The 16,323-nt window shown below is 56.2% G+C and overlaps 1 protein-coding gene across 2 annotated transcripts in view; it reads right to left on the bottom strand.

Annotated features, from left to right (window-relative positions):
* Positions 1 to 5,014: 5,014 nt before the first annotated feature.
* The window catches only part of CRHR2 (corticotropin releasing hormone receptor 2), a 44,194-nt gene continuing 32,885 nt past the window's right edge, over positions 5,015 to 16,323 (bottom strand). For both annotated transcript variants that reach the window (XM_047096866.1, XM_047096867.1), the window contains 7 exons: positions 14,651 to 14,804; positions 14,074 to 14,134; positions 12,498 to 12,570; positions 6,284 to 6,369; positions 5,967 to 6,102; positions 5,519 to 5,560; positions 5,015 to 5,155 (listed from right to left, as the gene is read on the bottom strand). In XM_047096866.1, the coding sequence (XP_046952822.1) occupies positions 5,015 to 5,155; positions 5,519 to 5,560; positions 5,967 to 6,102; positions 6,284 to 6,369; positions 12,498 to 12,570; positions 14,074 to 14,134; positions 14,651 to 14,804 (693 nt within the window). The remainder of the gene's footprint in view (positions 5,156 to 5,518; positions 5,561 to 5,966; positions 6,103 to 6,283; positions 6,370 to 12,497; positions 12,571 to 14,073; positions 14,135 to 14,650; positions 14,805 to 16,323) is intronic.

Raw genomic sequence — 16,323 nt, forward strand, 5'->3', positions numbered from 1 at the left:
CTTCTCCAGGGGACGTGGAGACCAGAACTGGGGAGAAGCAGGAAGAAAAGACAAGTCTTAGGATTTCCCTGTCTTCTTGGACAGAGGGGCCTCCGTGGGGATGCGTGATGCTGGCCTGTTTATTGCACGCGGTTGGGCCTCAGCGAGCCAGAGGAGGCCTTGCTCGGTGCCCCGCAGATCTGATTACGAAGCACAATTAACTACTGTCTTGTTTTCACAGCAGAAGCAGAGTCTGTTTTCTTCTGGAGCTAGGATCAGCTCCCCCTGCCCCTTCCTGCTCACTCACGTGCCCAGCAAGACCAGATACGGGGCTTTGCCTTGGAAGGGACCTTTGCGCTGGTTGTTTTTCCAAAGTGCAGTAGCTAACATTCCGGACTTTCTGTGGCCCTGGCTTTCTTCCTTCATTTCTCCAGGCAGCATGTGTGGCCTGTGCTGCGTACTCAGACCAATGTGGGGTTTCAGCAAAGCGATCGTACAGTTAATCCTCTAAGCCAGGACGTGTGCTTGGGAGAGCTGCTTCGACTCCTCCAGCACAGGACAGCAGGCACAGCCCTAGATGGGTGGGGCACAGGTCTGGTCGGCCCAACTCTACCCTGTAGGAAGTCAGGGCCCATCAAGGCCTGGGGGCCCCTCAGCCTGAGACTGATGGATGGTCTTGGAAGGATGTGGGGGTGCTCTTCCAATTTCCTGCCTGCATGCGGAGAGGGGGATGCCCGCAGGCTGGGCCTGGCCCCCCCCCCCCCCAGGTTCTGGTGGTGAGGGGAGATATGGAGCCGGAGAATGGATTTTCTCCCCCTTTCAAAGCTCATAGGTCTCTGGGATTCTTTGTGTCTTTGATCTGTCCTGCTGGCACTCAACGCTGGCCTGTGAGTTACTAGCAAATACGAAAGGCCAGTTTATTCAATGAATATTTCTAGAGCTCCTCCTGTGTGCAGAGTTCTTGCTGTGGGCATAAGTAATGGCACATGCCTTGAGCAGTTCCCAGCCTGGTGGCGGAGCCTGGCAAGGATTGCCCTGGGAGCTCCTAGAGGGGCCTTGTCTGACTGACACTGGTAGGACGGCTTCCTGGAAGGGAGGCTCTTCGGGCTGAGTCCTGTAGGATGGACGGGATTTGCCAGATGGAGTCCACCGTGGTGGTTCTGTGGTGGGGGAAGCATGCTTCAGCTCTGTGGGAGGGCCTCAAGCTCTGAGCAAAGAAATCCCTGCCGACAAAATCTGGGGAAACTCAGTCAACACGGGGCAGTGATCTCAGGGCGCTCTCCGCCCATTCCCCCTGCTAACTGACTTCTCTAGGTGGGGTGGCTCCCTCAGGAGATTTAGTGGCATCTCAGGGGGCAAAGCCTGGAAATCATACTAAGCATATTGATGGGAAAATTTACGTGTTCTGTACCTGCTTCTTTCCCTCCTGCTACAACTGCCTTCCCCTAGAGGCTTCCAGAAAGGCAGGCGAGGTCACTCACCTTTCCAAAGTGGTACATGTGTGCGTGTTGGAAAAAGGAGACGAGACGTTTCCTTGTTCCACGGCTCCCACGCCAGACAGCAACAGAAACGCCTGGGGGGCTTGTTAATGTGCAGATTCCCAGATTCCACCCCGTCTGGAAATAGAGGTTCCCAAAGTCTCTTCTCAAAGAGCAGCCCAGTCGGTTCCCTTGAGCCACCCAGGCGTGTTCTCAGAGCTGTGGGCCCCGGCCAGCCTCTTTTCCACAGACTTCTCCCTGACCCCGGCTGAAGCGTCACGCTAGGAAAGGACTCCCTTGGGCCTTGCAGCCCCAGACATACCCCGCGTCAGCCTCAGACACGTGAAGGGGAACCTATTGTGCGACAGCCCCCTTCCCACCCAGCTGCCTCACTGCCCACCGTGGCAGTCCCGGGTTCCCCGGGCAGTGGGAGAAGGGAAAGGAGTAGGGGAGGGCATCCGAGGTTCTTGTGTCCCCCAAACCTTGTCTGGCTTGGGGCCACCATGGGTGTGGGCTCAGAGAGATGGAAAAAACAGGAAGCGGAGGAAAGGGCCGGCTGCAGAACCTGACTTGTTTTCAGTCCTCGGACCCGACCCTCTTCTCCCCTCACCACAACACATGGACGGGGACACAGAGCACATCCTTTCTTCTGCTTTTTGCCTTGTACCGTTTGGGAGCTGTTTCTTCCCAACTAGATTCTGAGCTTCTTGAAGCAGGAACCTTGCGTTATTAGTGGTGTTATTTCCATACGTGGCACAGGGTGGTGTCCAGGAAATGGGGAGTGACCGACGGATGGGCGCGTGTGTATCTAGTGTCTGGGTGCACCCGTGCGTGTCTCCAGGGGTCTCTCCGGATCCCTCTGGGCCTCCCCGTGTGGCCCCAGGAGTGTTTGCCTCCACGTCTGTGCACCTCTGTGTGTCTCTGGCTACGGACCTCCACATATTGGTGGTCAGTTTCTGTGAGCCTTCATTCCGCTCTGTCCATTTTCCTTCCTACTGCTAGTTAGCCTCCTCCACGGGAAACCGGGGGTCTGGAGGCTTCAGGCCGTGGGTAGCACCTCCCCCACAGACCCTCCCAGCAGGGAAATGTCAGCTCACCTTCCACCTCCCACCCCACAGATGCTCCACACCTGCCATGCCTGCCGGCATCATTGCCGTCTACAGGCTCATACCCCAACCAGGCACTTCGTGGCCCCACTTTGCTGCATAGCACTCAGGTGCGTTGGCCGGCGGTTAACCTCTCCTGGCTCAGCCCAAGGGCCAAGCAGCTCCCAGGTGCCCCTGCATAGCCAAGCCCTTGGGGAAGGCTGATGGTTTTCATTTTTTTTTTTTTTTTAGCCAGATTTAAAGAGGACTTAATCAAGTGGCTGACACATAATTTTTGAATGATAGATCACGATGCAGTTTTTGGCATCCATCTGGGGAGTTCAGAGAAGTGCGTGACCTCTACTTATTTATGTGCAAAGGCTTCTCAGCGTGTGGGGATATAAAAATGAAGAAAAGAAAAAAGAAAAGAAACGATGCTGAGTCCTGATTTCGTTCTGGCAATAAATATTCACCCATGGATTCATGAACGATGAAATGCCTATCCATTCCATTAAGATGTGTTTCCAATACATTTCCCTTTTGAGGTTTAACATCGACTTACAAAAACGTTTAGTGTCTGTGTTGTGTGATTCAATTGTATACTATATCTTATATGAAAAATAGTGGTAACAACTCAATCTGGAAGACGTTTTCAAAAAACTTACAGATTTCGATCGCAGAAAATTAAATATTTCTATTTCAATTTATAAATATATTTTGTGGCAGAGAAGTATGATAAGGTGAGCAAAGAAAGACTTTCAACCATAAAAATCCTGCATTACTAGAAAATTCCATAGGGGAAATGGAATGAAGATACAAGTTCAAAGTGAAAAGGAACAATGTAAAATTTTTTGCTGTTGAGGGAGAGTTAGCTCGTTAGCATGTTTTTTTAAACAGGTGAGGGTGGTTATTAAATCACTGTTGTGTTGGGATTCTGAACGATGTATTTTAAAGTGTTGTGGCAGGTTTGTGTTAAAATGTGAATATTTGCCAAATGCCAGATATCACTCTCTCTTGCACATTTAAAAATGTATGTAGAACATACTAGATGTCAACTTAAAAACATGCAAGATGGGATACCGGATTACAAAAAAAAAATGTTTTGGGGGTATTCCTAGAGCAAAAGCCCTTTTGAATCCTGGCCTGATGGCTCCTCAGTCCCTTCCACTCCCACCGTCTCCTGGAAACTCCCTCATGGTTGTTCACGGAGACTGTTGGGGCCTTGTCTACACTTGCCTCTGGATTTCAGGACACTGGCCTTTGGGACGGGCTGCGGCCTGCTGTGTGAATTGTACCCGTCCCGTGCTGAATTAAACTGCCCTTGGTTGGGGAGGAGGGGCAGACACTGTCCCGGGGAATGATAATGGGCAGACCTGCAGACACACAGGTCAGAGATGGAGAACCAGCCCTAGGCCAGAGCCATGGGCTCTGCAAATGAGAATGGATCCAGCCCCCCATCCTTGGCCACAGCACCCTTCGCATGCCTGGTTGACTTGACCTGAGGGGAGGCTGTTTCCACAGAGGCATGGTTTATTTCGCAGAGAGCAGAGATGTGGTTTCTGAAGGGGAGGCTGAAATGAAGCCCAGTCTGAGGTGGGGGTTGGGAGATTGGTTCTAATCATCAAAGACCCACTTTGGTTTCTGATATTCCAGTCCTGCTCCTTGCCCCTCGGGGGAGTGGGGGGCAGCCTCCTCCTCCCTTGTCCTGCACTACACCTTCTGGTTGGCCTAACAGTGTATGGCTGCCCTAACTGTGTCTTCCTCCCCACAAGTTCCTCCCCAAGGTCCTGAGCCTGTGGAGAAGAGGTCTCCCAAGACAGGAAGCAGCATCCTTCCTAGGACCCCAGGGACAGGAGCATGGCTGGGGAGGGGCAGAGAGATGACCTGGTCTGGGATGGGGGGGTAGGTGAGAGCCCTTGGGATGAAGCCAAATTAATCCTTTACTTCCTATTGCTGTGACCACCACCCTCAACCGCAGAGGGCAGCACTGAGCAACGGAGGCAGAAGGCAAGGAGGGCCAACCGCATTGAAGGGGGCAGTGGGGACCCCCGGCTCTGCTGAGAACTAGCTGTAGGACTTGGGCAGGCCCCTCCTGGCTCGGGGCCTCAGTTTCCTCACCTGTGAGTGGGGCTACGGTGAGGATGCAGTGAGAGGCTGGTGTGGGCAAATGCCTGAAGACTTGTAAACTGCTCCTCTGGGGGCGGGGGGGGGGGGGTGGCTGGTCCCTGTGACTCCCCTCTGCTCCCTCTGCACTGACACTTCCGGCCCAGCCGGCCCTGGCTCCTGAGAGCCTCTCACGCCGCCTGCCGCACAGCCTCTCTCCGGCTGGCCGGGCTGGCCGGGCTGGTCTCTTCCCTCCCTTCCGCCCCCACCAGGGCCCGCGCAGCAAGGTGAACCCAGAGACAGGCGCCAGACAAGGATGGGGAAGCTGTCCCTAAGGTGGAGTGATGGGCGAGCGGGGTGGCGGAGGGGTCACACGGTGGCCGTCTGCTTGATGCTGTGGAAGCTGATCCGTGTGGGCGACGTGGGGATGGACGTGGCCCGGGCCACGGGCACTCGGAGGGAGTGGTGGTCCTGCCAGCGGTGCCACCTCTTTCTCACGGCCGAGCGCACCTGCGGGAGAGGCAGAGGCTCAGCCGGGCCTGGGGGGCCAGTCCTGGGACCCAGAGTCTTCTCCCCTGCCCCCTGCCCCTTGCAGGGCCCTTCAAGGGAGGTGGGGCGCCCTTCACCCTCACACCCAGGCACTGGCTGGTTCCAAAGGCAGGTCCTCCCCCTGAAGCCCCTGTTGGCCTTGGCGTGTTGTTTCTGGCAGGCACGGCTGGCCGTCTAAACTGGTTTGAGACCCTCAGGCAGGATTCCCGTTTCCCGAAGTCGGGTGGTAGAGCTCGGCAGAGCCAGGGGCCCAGGCACTTCCAAAAGGCTGGGCCACTCCACCGGAGTGGGAACTGAGGACTAACCCGGAGCCTGGTCTCCTACCTCTCCATTGAAGAAGCAGTAGAAGACAGACACAAAGAAACCCTGGAAAGGAAGGAGGGAGGCGTCAGTGACTTGCTTGGCGAGCCGTGCGGCAGGGCCGGCCCGGAACACTCTGCCCCCGAGGACCCCAGAGGCTAAGAGCTGCGGGGAGCCCACCCCTCACGGCGCGGGTGTACCGGGGTCCCCTGCAAGCGACAGGCTGCCACGAATCCTCAGAACAGGTGCCGGACCTTCGGTAGGTGCAGGCTAGGGTGACTGAGACCCAGTCAAGAGGGGAGCCCACCCTGGGGTGGGGGTGCCAGGGGCCGGGGCTCAGGATTAGTGTGTGCATGCATTCGTATTGCAGTGTGCACATATATACACCAGTCCCAGGGGAAGTCTCTGTGAGGACACTGGTGCCCGAGCGTTCTAGGGCAGGAAGGAGTCCCCATCAGGTCACACGCCCCACCTGGAATGACTGCAGGAAGGAGTTGAAGTAGACGAACACGATCTGCGACAGGTCGTCCTCCCCAGGGTTGACGAAGAAGAGCATGTAGGTGATGCCCAGGAGGGGCAGGAGAACCAGGGTGGCCTTCACTGCCTTCCTGGGGGGCGGGGGTGAGAGGGTGACAGGACTGGTCTGAGACCACACTGCAGGCAGGGCCCCACTCAGGTGCCGTTTCTTCTGGGACCCCTCAGCAAGCTCCCCGGCTGAGGACCAGGAGGACTAAGAGGGCCCGGCCGGAGGCAGGCTCCCCTCGGGGGGGCTAAGGCGCCCACGCTCACCGGTACTGGATTGTTTCCGATGTGGTGGATGCTCGCAATTTCGTCATTAGGATCCTGACGATGTTGAAGAGAAATACAAAGTTGATCTGGAGGGGGAGGCAGGGAAAAAGGCAGGCCCATGAGGTGGGGAAAGAACCGACAGGCAGCCACTGACGCCTGGGGCCCACCGAGACGCATGCCCCATGCACACATCCATCCTACCGGTCACCCCAGCCCCTGCCTGGGGGCCCGAGGCCTCTGTTTCTCCCACACCAGGACAGGCAGGCACTTTGCTCAATTCCTTGTCACCCGAGGGCTCCAGAGCCTGCTTCTCCACCTCCAGAGCCAAGAGGAAAAGCAGCCTTAGAAAGCAGTGAACAAGGGCACAAAGGCCACTTCTCCTGAGCCGCAGCTCCTCAGAGAGTCCCCAAGCCCCTGCCCCTGCCTTGTTGATTGAGGGTTCCCCTGAGGCCCTTCGACCCTTGGAGCAGACCTGGCCAGGAGTGACTGATCTCTCCCCATCCGTCCCCTGCATCCAGGAAAACTCTAGAACCGTCACAGACACATCTGAGGCCACGGAGATGAACGATCTGCTGGGCTGACTCCTAGGCTCCTGGAAGGACCTCATTTATCTTCATCCTGAGCCTCTTCCTCAGCATCAGAGCCCGCGCACGCAGCCTCTTCCTGGGACCTGCCCGTGGGGCCTCCTGAGTCATCCTCACGCTGTGTACGGTCACTGTGGGCCGCAAGCGTCCCGTCCATCTGCGTCAGCTCGTCTGTGCGACTGGTCTGGGGCGGGTCGAACCTTCCGGTGGGCCTGTTCTCCGTGCCTGTGTGTGTTTGCCTCAGAGAGTGTGTGTTCGTGTGTGAGCGTGTATCTGGGGGCGTGGGCAATGCCAGTGTTTCTCTCTATCCATCTCCGAGTGTGAGCAGACAGGAAAGTGAGACTCCCTTTCTCGGGAATCTCTCCCGAGAAAGTGCACATGAGTCAGAGGGTGTCTGCTGGCTCATGCAGATGCACACACACGAGTACATATGTGTGCACACGCGTACACACAAATTCCTCCCGTGTCTCTGTCCTGAGAATCCATCACTTCTGAAGCCCTCCTAAGTGCTGGGTATATACCAGGCTGGGAGTTGGGCTATACGGCAGACATGATCAACCACAGCCGGCTGCTCTCATGCCCATGGCCGCATGGCCAGGGTATGGGGCGGGAGGGATGCCTTCAGCCAGCGGCCCGCTGCGCTCTGCTTCTTCTTCAGGCCCCTGCGTTTCTGGTATATTTCCTTGGATCACAAGAGCACCCTAACACATAGGTCAATCCTAATTTTCTCGTACAAGTGATACAAAATACTTGACCTTTTCTGATTCTTTCTCACTTCTCTGAGAGTAGAGGCAATATATTCTCATTTCTGCCACAGTCCCTGCATTATATCCATTTACCCATCATCTATCAACCCTCTACCAATTCATTCAATTACCCATCCATCATCCATCCAAGTATCTACTCAACAATCCAGTCATCAGTTTATCTACTCACCCGTCCATCCACCCACACACCCGTCCTTTCTGTCAGTGAGTTGCAGAGCACCTGCAGGCTGCAGGGTCCTGTCCCATGTGCTGAGGCAAAAGCAGGGACAGGGTCTAGTGTGGAGGATCTGGGAGATAAGGCCTTATCCTCTCTACTTGGTGAGGCAGGCAGTTAGTGATGCTGCCCCTGCCGCATCACAGCCTGGGTCTGTGCAGCCCGGAAGTCACTCTTCCCTTGTGAGCGTGGTTCCCAGCCTCCCCCTCCACCACACCTTCTCCACCTCACCCTCTCACAGGCACCTTCCCCCTCCTCCAGGGAGCCTCTCACCATCCAGCCCACACGGAGCTTTCCCTTCCTGGCCTCCCAACCCTGCCCCAAATCCCAGCTCTTCAGTGAGCACTGCTTACTGTCCCATAGCCTTGACCAGCCTAGTCTCTTCATTCATTCATTCATTCATTCATTCATCTAACTGACTTGCTATGCGTCAGGCCCCTGCTCCCAGAAGTCTTGTGGTCTGGAGGGAGGGGGGACATGCATCTTTCCTAAGGGGTCAGAAAGGCCTAGAGAAATGGCACTGAAGGAAGGTGGGGGATTGTGTCCCAAGCAGAGAAAGGGCCAGAGGAGAAAGCCTTGGGGTGGGGGAGATAGGCCGGCTGGGGCCACTGCAGTGAGTCCAGACAGTGGAATCTATCTACCTCCTTCTACAACAGCAGCTGCAGGGCCCTCCCGGCCTGGGATGTTCCCAGGGCAGCCTGCGTGGCATAGGCTCTGGGAATGTTGAGGGGAGAGGGTGCAGGATGAGAGGGCAAGGCCAAACCCTGTGGAAAAACTCCCCCAGAGAAGTCCAGCCTCGCATCCTCCTGCCCCGTGTGTCCGGAAGCTCTGATGCCGGCAGCTTGGGTTCCCACTGGCACGTTAGGTCCTCGTGAGGCGCTACAGGAAGAATGCCCCAGGCTGGTCAGAGCTCTGGCAGGTGGTGGGTGTCAGGCCCAAACTGGGGGTCTGGACATTACGGTTGCTACCAGGACCGACACGGGAGGTTCGGCATTCCCTAACGTGGCCCAGGACTCACACCATTCCAGGTTTTGTTTTAAGCACTACACAGCTACTCCTCAAGCAGCAGCTGTGATCATTATTCCTATTTTACAGATGGACAAACTGAGGCTCAGATAGGCTACATCACTTGCCCCTGCCACAGACGTAGAAGGCATTGGTGTCAGGATTCGAACTGAGGAAGCTGGCCTCGGCATCCTTCTCCTCACTCCCACATCATGCTGCTGCTCCTGCAGGGGTTAATGAAATCTGGGCCAGACGGAAGGAACTAGAGTGAAGGCCCTCAGCACATGGCCAGGGAGGGGTGATCAGAGCTCAGGATAGCACCACATGGCCCGTCAGCACAGGATCCAAACCTGTGGCTCCAGGGGCTGGGCAGTGCCTCTGTGTCCCGGGCCGCTGGTCCTCACGGTGACCCCATGAAGCAGGGACTGGCATCCTCGTGTTACAGGTAAGAAACTGAGGCTCCGAGCAAAGAGCTCCCTCGGGGTCACCCCGCAAATCCCAGGCGGCTGCCGCCAGTGCTCGTTCAGGATGCCACAGAGCATATCGCCTGCCACCAAGGCAGAGACGATGAACAGACGCAGCTCACTGGCTCTTAACCTCCAGCGCATGAGTCCCATGGACCCTCTCCACCCCTGCGAGGGGGAGGGTGCTTGCTGACTCCTGGTGCTCATGGGAGACCCTCCTCCAACTTCACTGTCACACATGCAGTGGCAGGCAGGGAGGGAGGGAGAAGGAAAGGGGATGACATTTCTGCCTCCTGCCTTCAGACACGGTTCCCAGCCTTGGGGATGTCCTCTGCTCCCTCCAGTTCGGGTATCCAGTGGGTTTAATGGGGTGCTGCGAGGTTCCTCCTCTCACCGCTCCACAGTTCTCAGCCTCCTGTACTGCACATGCACCCGGGCAGTTAAACACGGCCAGCCTGCCTGAGCCCCGTGCATCCGTGGAGACTGGTAACTTGTCAAGATGGAATTGGGGGTGCCCTCAAAACCTGGAGACCAGTCTGTTTCACGGCCCCTGGGGGCCTGGTCCTCACTGGATGCCTCTGTTTTCTCCTCCTGTTGGCATTTTCTAGGCAGGTGAAGCCTTAAAGGCCTACGTCCTGAATCCTATGATGCGCGGGGCCCTGGCTGCGCCATAGAGAACCAGACAACACACATCCCTGCTTGGCAGGGCCCCGGACACTGTGGTTCTCCAACTAGAGTGTGCACATCAAAGGTACTTGGGGCCATTGGTCCAAATGCAGATCTGGCCCCCTGCCCCAGACATTCCCAGTGGTGGGTGAGGGGCCTGGAATTTCTATTTGGAACAGGGGCTGCTAGGACATTGCTGGGGGGAGCACCGAGCAAGGAGACTTTAGTCAGACCCGATGTGGCACACCCTGTAGGTATGCGGGGTTCCGGGGTTCCGGGGACCTGCGTTCACCAGCAGCTGCAGGGGACGTTTCTCGGCCTCAGGCTTCCTCTGGGGCGGGGGAGCTAGTTCAGCCTCAAAGCAGGGGACCCGGAAATATGGGGGTCTCCTGTCCACAGAGCAACCTCCACTGATGGGGCGTGAAATGTGTAGATACGTAACCTAGCTTCCAAATCTTCCACGGGGAGCAGTTCTGAGACTCTTCTGCGTGGTTGCCTCCATGGAAGCCAGCTCGTCACCTCACCCTTTGTTGGTTTTCTTCCTTCCTTGTCTTCCACTCCCCCTCCCTCGCTGTACTTCCTTGGACCACCTTTCACTTGAACGCCTGGCACACGATCTTGTCACATGGCGCTAATTCTGGCTGTTCAACTGGCATTCGTGTGGCCCTGGGCAAGTTGCTTAATTAACCTCCCTAGCTTCTGCTTCCTCACCGGTCCAAAAGGGATACCACAGAGCCTGTCTGAGAAGGTCGGCACAGGTTAAAATACTCATGGAGAGCCTGGTCCAGAGCGGAACCCAAGAAGTGCCACATGCCTTTCCCATGACAACAGCCTCCTACAAACTGAACCAGCCAATTCACTTCCCGGAACCCAGAAATAAGCTCGTTCATGTCTTTCAGCAGCAGAAATGCAGCTGTGAACCATTGGGGGAGGGCAGAGCACTGAGCACGTATCCAATGCAGAGGACAGGCAGGTGGTGGGTGACCGGCCCCGAGTCTCAGCTCAGCAGGCAGTTTCATCTCAGTTCCTTCATCTGTAAAATGGGCATCATAATTCCCGTTTCCAGGCAGTGACGATATGAGATTTGGAAGTAATGAAGACGGGGCTTCTGGACAGGCTCAGTCTGGAACCTGGAAGCCTTTTACGTGTGATGGCTGGCCGTGTGCTAGGCCCAAAGGGAGAAGCAAAGGGCTCTTGGACCGAGAGGTGAGGGCAGAAGCAGAGAAAGAGGTGTGGAACAACAGGTGAGGAGTGGGGGCTGGCACGGAGCCCTCCGTGCCTTTCTCCCCTTCTCCATTTCCTTACTGCTGCCCAACATCCTTGCAGCCGGGAGTCCCTCCCCACTCTTGCTGACCATCCCCCCCCCCCCGCCCCCCAGGCCAGCCTTCCTTGGCAGGATCCCAGATTCACAAAAAGCCCTGTCCCTCCACGATGGGCTCTCAGCAGCTGGCTGGGAGGGGACGGGTCTCAAGGGGTTTCCATTCACACTGGGGGTAGGGATGAGTGACTCATTGCAGCTGGGACTCCAAGGACACTCACTACTTCTGCCTTTGAAATGAGGTGGAATTTCTGATGGTGGAATTTCAGGCAGTGGGTAGAAACCTCCCTAGTCATCTCTAGTGCATATACATCAAGGACACTCCAAAGATGGGGGTCATATGAATCCCAGAAGAAGTCACAAAAAGGAGGAGAGTCAGGAAATGAAAGAGATAAACACTCATTGTCTCCAAGGTAGACCAAAGAACCCCCGTTAGGCACCTGCTGTGTACAAGAGGAGGATGGCGATTGTATCCCACAAGGAGCGGGTGGCCCTTTAAGGAAGCTCGTGCATACAGGAGCCCGAAATTACCAAGCCTGAAATAAGTCTTACGTAAATGCCAATTTCTTATGGGGCTTTTTTGCATGTCTCTTTTTTAAAATGTGTGATATATAGTGGGTTCGCTTTTGCAGAACACAGCCTCTACTTAAACTCTACCTTAATTAAAGCTCGTTATGGATTAAAGACGTGGCGCAATTATACCTTAGATGTGAATACATTTGGCAAGGGGCGGGGAGCTGGACAAGGAACAATTGCTCATTACGCTTCATTCTGGTACCACTGCTCCAGGCTGGGGGCGGTGGGCTGGGCCCCGGAGGGGAGCGCTGGGGGCTGAGGAGGATGTTGGTCTGAGCTGAACAGAAGTCCACACCCCCTTCTCTTGCCACCAGCTGCCCCCTCACCTGGCTGTCTCAGGACCTGGCAAGGGGACGTCAGATATGGGAAGCGCTAGAATTCTGCCGGTCAGAACCATTCTCTGCCCAGAGAGAGACCCCAAGGGCCAGAGGTGACGGGGCTGTGCCAGGGCATGAAGCTGGAGAAGGGATAGCGGGAGGGGGTTGCCGGGAAGTGGGCTGGTGAGTACGGAGTGTGTGCAGGGGCCATTCCAGGCCATGCCTTCCCCAGCATCCCTGCTGGGTAGGTCCTCTGCTGTCCTCCTGGTGCCCTCCCCATCCCAGTCCCCACTGAGGACCTACCAGGAGCACGAGGATGATGGGGCCTTGGTAGATATAGTCCACCAGGTCACCAGGCTCCTTGCCAAACCAGCACCTGCAAAGACGGGGTGGCTGTGAGTGGCCTGCTGAGCGGTAGTCTGGGCATCACAGTAGACCTGGGCCCAGGGTTCTCCGGCTTGACCCTTCCTGAGACCCAGTCTCTAGGGCTGTGCCTTCCCCAAAACCGTGGGACCTTCTTGGCTCACCCCCGGGCTGCCTTTTACCTTCCATGGAGGGCCTGGTCTCCCCAGCTGGAGACCTGGGTCTCCTCCTCCTCCTCCCTCCCCTCCTCATTCCAGACTGCTGGGCCCAGGGCGGGCCATGCAGGAGGCTCGGGAGTGATGGGACAGCCAGTCCCCGCCTCGCTGGCCCAGGGCCCAACCACCCTGTACCACCTGTTTCTGCATCGCCTGGAACCTGCCGCCCCACGTGCCAGGTACTCGGCTGCACAATGCAACAGATGTAGAGGCGGGAGCGGTCTCTGGGCCTGAACTCTGGCCTTTCTCTGAGCTGAGCCTCATTCACCCAGTGAGAGGAGCCCACTGCTCCCAGGGGCTTGGTTATTCTCTGGGGATGCCGGCGGGTGGAGAAGCTCGAGTCCAGGGGAAGGGTGGGCCCAGGACACAGTCTGGCTCTGTCAACAACTCCTGCTGCACCTCAGGAAGGTCCACGTGGACTTTGGGCAATTCTGGCTGTGTCCTCGGAAACCTTAGAGGTCACCCAGTGCACACGGCCTTAGACAGGGATCTGCCCCTGGTACCTGCCAGCACTGAGGTTTCTGATCTTTGCTTCAACACCCCCTTGGACGGGAACCTCACTACTTTACAAGGCGGCCTTCTTACTCTTGGGTAGTTTTTATCATCAGGAGCTCTTTCCGATGTTGAGCTCTTGGAGCCCACCCAACTCTGCCCCTTGCTCCCAAATCCCATGCTTTCTCTCGCCTCGGAGACCCCTTGGAGATTTTTATCCAGAGACTGACATTCCCCTGTCCCCTCTATTTTCAGCTGGAGGTACCCAACTTCCCAGCCACTTCTTGGCTGACATGTGGCCAGAACTGCCATCATCTGGGTGTGGCTTCTATATCAGCAACTCTGGTGCAGGGAGGGTCCCAAGATAGGACAATGTACCCTCGGCAGAGACTGGGAGGCCTGAATAAAACAAGCATCCACTGCCCTGGTCCAGGGGTTTGTGAAAAAGGCTCAGTGACACAGCCTTGGATGTGCTCTAGGCTGAAAGCCTCCTGTATATACCCTTGGCCAGACCTGCCACTCCGAGGGGGAGGCCTTACCAAAGGCCAAAGGCCTTACCAAAGGGGGTCAAGCGTTAGGGCACTTAAAGGAGCCATGGCTCCTAACTCAGATCAACAAAGTTGACTTGACCTCTACCACATGAGTACCCCTGGGTGCCAGGGATTTTTTTTTTTCTTCAATTTTTAAGACAATGGGAAAATAAATCTGTCCTGGAAGGACTTCATTTCCTGCCCCATGGCTTGGCTGAAGCCCTTGGCTGACCTTTTCTGACACCCTGCGGACCCCTGTGACAGGTCAGTCCTACTTACTGTTCATTTTCATAGTAGAGTTTGCCAACGGCCCAGGCGATGATGATGGGGCAGGGGATGCCTGAAAGAAGGACACACACAGGCTACAGCGAACAGACAGACGGACAAGGACCCTCCTGTAGAACACAGGGTGAGGGGACCACAAGGGGCCTGGAACCAATCGCCAAGCGCATGGCCATCCATGGTCCCAGGAGGGGCCTGCCCTAGACCCTGACCCCACCCTTCCCCCTCTCAGCATCCCCCTGCTAAACAGGTCAGACAGATGAGGGGATGGCACGGTTTTCTGAGATTGTTGGATAGAGAAGTGATGCTGGCTGGCTTCTCTTTCCCGGCGAGAAACAAAGGTCCTTGGATTGGCCTTTCCAGGCAGAGAGAGGAGGGCTACTTGTAAAATGTTCTTTTGGAGGGACAATTTGCTCCTTCCTCACCAGCAATGGAAGGGAGTGTGCATCCTCAGACTGTCCTGGGGACAGCAGGCAGGGCTGTGGACCTGTCCTTGGACCCAAGATGAAGGGAGGTGACCTTGTCAGCAGTGCCCCCTCCCCACCAGGCCCTGCGGCCTCCCCGGGAACCTCACACCATCCGATGAAGAGGAAGAGCCACTTGCGCAGGCGCTCGGTGGAGTAGGTCATGACAATGGCCGTGTGCAGGTAGCAGCCCTCCACGAACATCCAGAAGAAGTTGGTCACCACGAAGTAGTTGAAGATGGTGGTGATGCAGCGGCACCAGACCTGCACGGGGCAGGCGGCGGTCAGGGGCCGCCTGGGGCCGGGGCCCAAGTGCGCCACGGGCGCCCATCTGAGTTGTCTAGTGGACATGGTGTTAAATACCCTTGAATCTCGCTCTGGGAAGTTTCAGCCGCCGCCATTTCTCTTTCATGGTTTTAGAACCAGTTAAGGCGCCGGTCTGCCCTGGTTCCTTCTTTGGCGTCTCCCCAGCACTTTCTAATCTCCCTTTTTAACAGAGAAAGAGGGACCCTGGCTCTGAGCTTTCTGCAGGCAGGGGCTGGAACTGAACAACACTGTGGTGTTTTCGTGGTCATTTTTCTGAGAGTCACCTTCAATCCCCAGCAAGTCAGACTGGTGTCCACTCAATATGAAATTGCATGTAGGAAAAAAGGAGGGGGATCAATGAAAAGAAAGTTGTTATGTAAATAACAGAACGGGGTTCATGAAGGGGAGCTGTAGCTATGGAGAGGTTCTGTAGAATCTCCCGTTTGGGAAGATTCTGGGCTTAGTATGATCGCTGCTGGCTACGGAGGAAGACTCACCAACACCGGGTGAGTCGACACATCCCTCTGAGCCTCAGTGGGACATGGAGAAAGTAAGAATGCCATCTTACAGGGCAGTTGAAGAAGATGAGAGTGGCTAAGGCAGGCACCAAGAAATGAAGGTTACGTTGCCATCTGCCTTCCCGGCAGAGGGAAGGGGATTGGTCCTTGTCCCTTTGAGCAGGGCTACTTTCCTGATACCCTGCAGACTGAAGGTGGGCATGCAGACAGACAGAAAGCCTGTCCGGGGCCACAGTAAGCCACGGCCAGGCCTCAGGCCTCCAGGCCAGACCTCTACTCAGCAGACCCTCCCTGGCCATCTTTCCCCAGGCTTCGTCCCCAGGCATACTCAGAGCCGAGGCTGAGATAAGGGAATGGTGGTCAGAAGAGCCCAAGTTCTCTGCCCCCACCTCCCCGTGGACGGCGCATCCCCTCTCTGGCTGGCTCAGACGGCTGTCAGATGGTCCTGTGCTGCTCTGGTCTCTGCCTCTGCAGCTTTCCCCCATGGTCCCAGCCCTGATCTTGGGCCCCATGTGGTTGTCTGTCTCCTTTCTCAAAAAGTCCTGCTGAGGGGGGAAGCTAAAGATCCCCTCCTCCCAGCCTTGCTTTTTCTCCAAGTTAAGCGACAGTTTATAAGCTCAAACTAACATCGGGCTGCAGCATACCCAAAATGGGGTTTAACTCAGTTAGCACTGAGGCAGGGCTTAATGCGGGGCCAAGTTAAGGGTCAAGCCAGGCCGCATGTCGGCGCAGGCCCGCTGTCCAAAGAAAATGTATTGAGAAGTCTCTGATGGTGTGCCACAGAACTCTGTGCTTGGCCTCATTAGTCTGAGTGGCCTGGACATACATAGTACAGTGGCAGTTGACGCAAATCCAGGGGCACGTAGCAAACACATGGGGTGGCCTGGTCAAGATCCTGCTGGCTCAGATGTAGAGGCATCAGTAAAGACTCACATAACCTGGGGTGCCTGGGTGGCTCA

Source organism: Lynx rufus, unplaced genomic scaffold (genome assembly GCF_022079265.1).
Source record: "Lynx rufus isolate CCGP_SWC_20201006 ecotype Redwood Valley unplaced genomic scaffold, mLynRuf1.p SCAF_4, whole genome shotgun sequence".
Lineage (NCBI taxonomy): Eukaryota > Metazoa > Chordata > Mammalia > Carnivora > Felidae > Lynx > Lynx rufus.